Source organism: Protomyctophum bolini (assembly GCF_963924005.1).
Source record: "Protomyctophum bolini genome assembly, chromosome: 7".
NCBI lineage: Eukaryota > Metazoa > Chordata > Actinopteri > Myctophiformes > Myctophidae > Protomyctophum > Protomyctophum bolini.
Window position 1 is genome coordinate 8,940,704 of NC_137868.1, and position 2,622 is coordinate 8,943,325.

Consider the following 2,622-nt stretch of genomic DNA (forward strand, 5'->3'; position numbering starts at 1 on the left):
CAAGACGGGATGTGTTCAAATATCAAATATGAACTTCAAGTCCCAGAGTTCCGTTGAGATTTTTTTCAAATCCCCCCCTAGCTCTCGTGTGCTTCTCGACTCTCTGTGAGCGGTTGTGTGATGTGATCTCAATCGGTCCACGGATACCGGGAGCTCTTTTCAGCACCACAGAGGCTGGCTAAGCCGAGCGTGGGAGGGACCTACAGACAGACACTCTGCACAGCATCGAGGAGGGTTAATATTCACCTACTCGTAAACCGCGTTTTATCAGCCGCGCCTGTTTGTAGAATCTGTCTATGAGGAAAACCAGAGGCGAGGAATGTTGATTACCCCGAGCGTAGTAAGTACTTTTATGTATTGTGTTCCCGGTGAGCTTCAGTGGCTGTGATTATAGAAAACGGTTGTGGATGATCCACCCTTGCATTGAAAAGCATCTTACCTAGCCTACTAGCCTACTGGCTGCCCCATTCAGGCTAAAGCATGCTGTTGTAGCTAATCGTTTTATTCTAGATTGACAATAATTATCTTGCGGTGTGATTGTGTAACCTACACATTTATGAAGAAAGCTATAGCCTATTTCATATGTTGTTATGGATGTTGATGGACCAAGACATCTTATCCAAAGGTTCAACCGTTCATCTGTTCTGCTTTTCTGATAGGATTGTCTAATCTAGGTTTACTAGGATTGCTTTCCTAATTGGATATTAAAGGTTCTCACAATTACACCTTAAGCGCATTTCACGAACGGACCAGGGATTTAACACATAAACAAGCGGACAAACTTTTAAGTATAGGCTAGTCGATAAAACAATAGTGCACTTCTTTGATAACTTTTGCATTAGGCTATAGGCTAATAACACACGGTCGGTAACACACCACGTTGGCGCATTAAATTGCTCTATAGGGGCAAATCTTAATTAAGTCCTGTCTGTGTGTAACTAGTCAGAACTGATGTCTGTCCTCTTATCAGGAATGCTGCGGACTGGAAACGCCGCGGAGAAGAAATAATTAGCGTGAAATCAACTGGGGAATGGCTTCCCAGGAGCTGCTTCCCATAGATAAGGAAGAAGACGGACAGCCCGGCGATGATGATGATCGGCGCGGCAGCGCCTCCAGCCCGCAGAGCCGCTCAACAGGAGGAGACGCGCTCCTCTCCAGAGGACGCGCACGCAGCGCGGCGGCGCAGCGGGCCAGCAGCCGGCGGGGACGCTGTAATTCAGCACCAAGGACGGCGTCCAGTGCGGAGGTTAAACTAGGTCACCTGGGGGAGGAGAGAGCGGCGAAAATCTGCTGCGACGCGGAATTGGAGACCTCGTTCACTTACATCGATGAGAACGTTAACCTGCGACTGGCCTGCAGCCCGGGGACGACTCCGAGTTGCAAAGGAGGTCTCCACAATAAAGCCATGCAGTGCAATGGCGACAGCTGCTGCCTCGTCGAGGCGTTGCCGGAGCCGTCGCTCATGATGTCCGAGGACGATCTCTCCTCCGCGGACAGCTCCTCGGTTGACTATGGGTTCATCAGCGCCGTCACGTTCCTCGTGACCGGGATCTCCCTGGTGGTCATATCCTACGCGGTGCCCCGTGACGTCGCGGTGGCCAATCGCGAGAGCGTGTCGGCCAGGGAGATGGAGCGCCTGGAGATGGAGAGCGCGCGCGTGGGCGCTCACCTGGACAGGTGCGTGATAGCAGGCCTGTGTCTGCTGACGCTGGGCGGGGTGGTGCTGTCCACGCTGCTGATGGTCTCCATGTGGAAGGGGGAGCTGTACAGGAGGAAGCTGGTGGCTTATTCCAAACGCTCGACCAAACTGTATGGCTCCATCAACCTGAAGCCAAGTAGACCCAGTCCCACTCAGTCACAGGCACACTTGCCACTGGAGGACGAAATGGAAGAGACTTTGGCCTAAAAATGAAACTAACTGAATGAATGAATGAATGAATGAATGAATGAAACTGTTTTTCATGTATTATATTATGGCATAACACCTAACCATCATTTGATATATAGACTAAACATAATGCATTGGCAAACATCATAATACAATTTAAATGCCAGTGCCGAGTGCAATTCTATACAGACCCATACAAGTGGTATTGTTTAGTGGATAACTAAAACAAGGCTGTATATCACTACTAACAGAATGGATAACAATATACTCTGATGTCAACAAGTGATGAAAAAATATATATCAAATTGTTGCCACGTCGAAAAGCATGTATGGCTGCAAAACATACTGTATCTACTGTAAATGAGCAGCACAACCTGCAAACAGCTTCATGTCACAAAATAATATTGGACCATATTTTTATGTACCCTACATGCAATCCCAGAGAGTTGTCATTTATTATTAAGGATATCCATATTTAATGTGAATAGTTCCAACGGTGAAGCGCTGCATATACACACTCTTCTCAGGGAGAGGTGAAAGTGTCAGTCTTAATGGGCGCGCACAGTAAAATCCTGAGTGATGATTTAACTCGGAGAGTATAAAATTGATTTTGCTGTGCAGACAGCAAGAACAGAGAGCTATTTAGCCTGCTTTAGAGTATGATTTACTTTACTTTTGCAGGTTTAAAAAAAACAACCTGTAAGGGGTTTTTTTGGAAGTCCATTATTTTCCCA

The 2,622-nt window shown here is 47.2% G+C and overlaps 1 protein-coding gene across 1 annotated transcript; it reads left to right on the forward strand.

The window, feature by feature from the left end:
* Positions 1–208: 208 nt before the first annotated feature.
* Positions 209–2,198, forward strand: tmem74 (transmembrane protein 74). Its single transcript, XM_080767397.1, has 2 exons — positions 209–340; positions 971–2,198. Exon 2 carries the CDS (start codon positions 1,031–1,033, stop codon positions 1,904–1,906), a length of 876 nt encoding a protein of 291 aa, XP_080623523.1. The 5' UTR covers positions 209–340; positions 971–1,030; the 3' UTR covers positions 1,907–2,198.
* Positions 2,199–2,622: the final 424 nt, after the last annotated feature.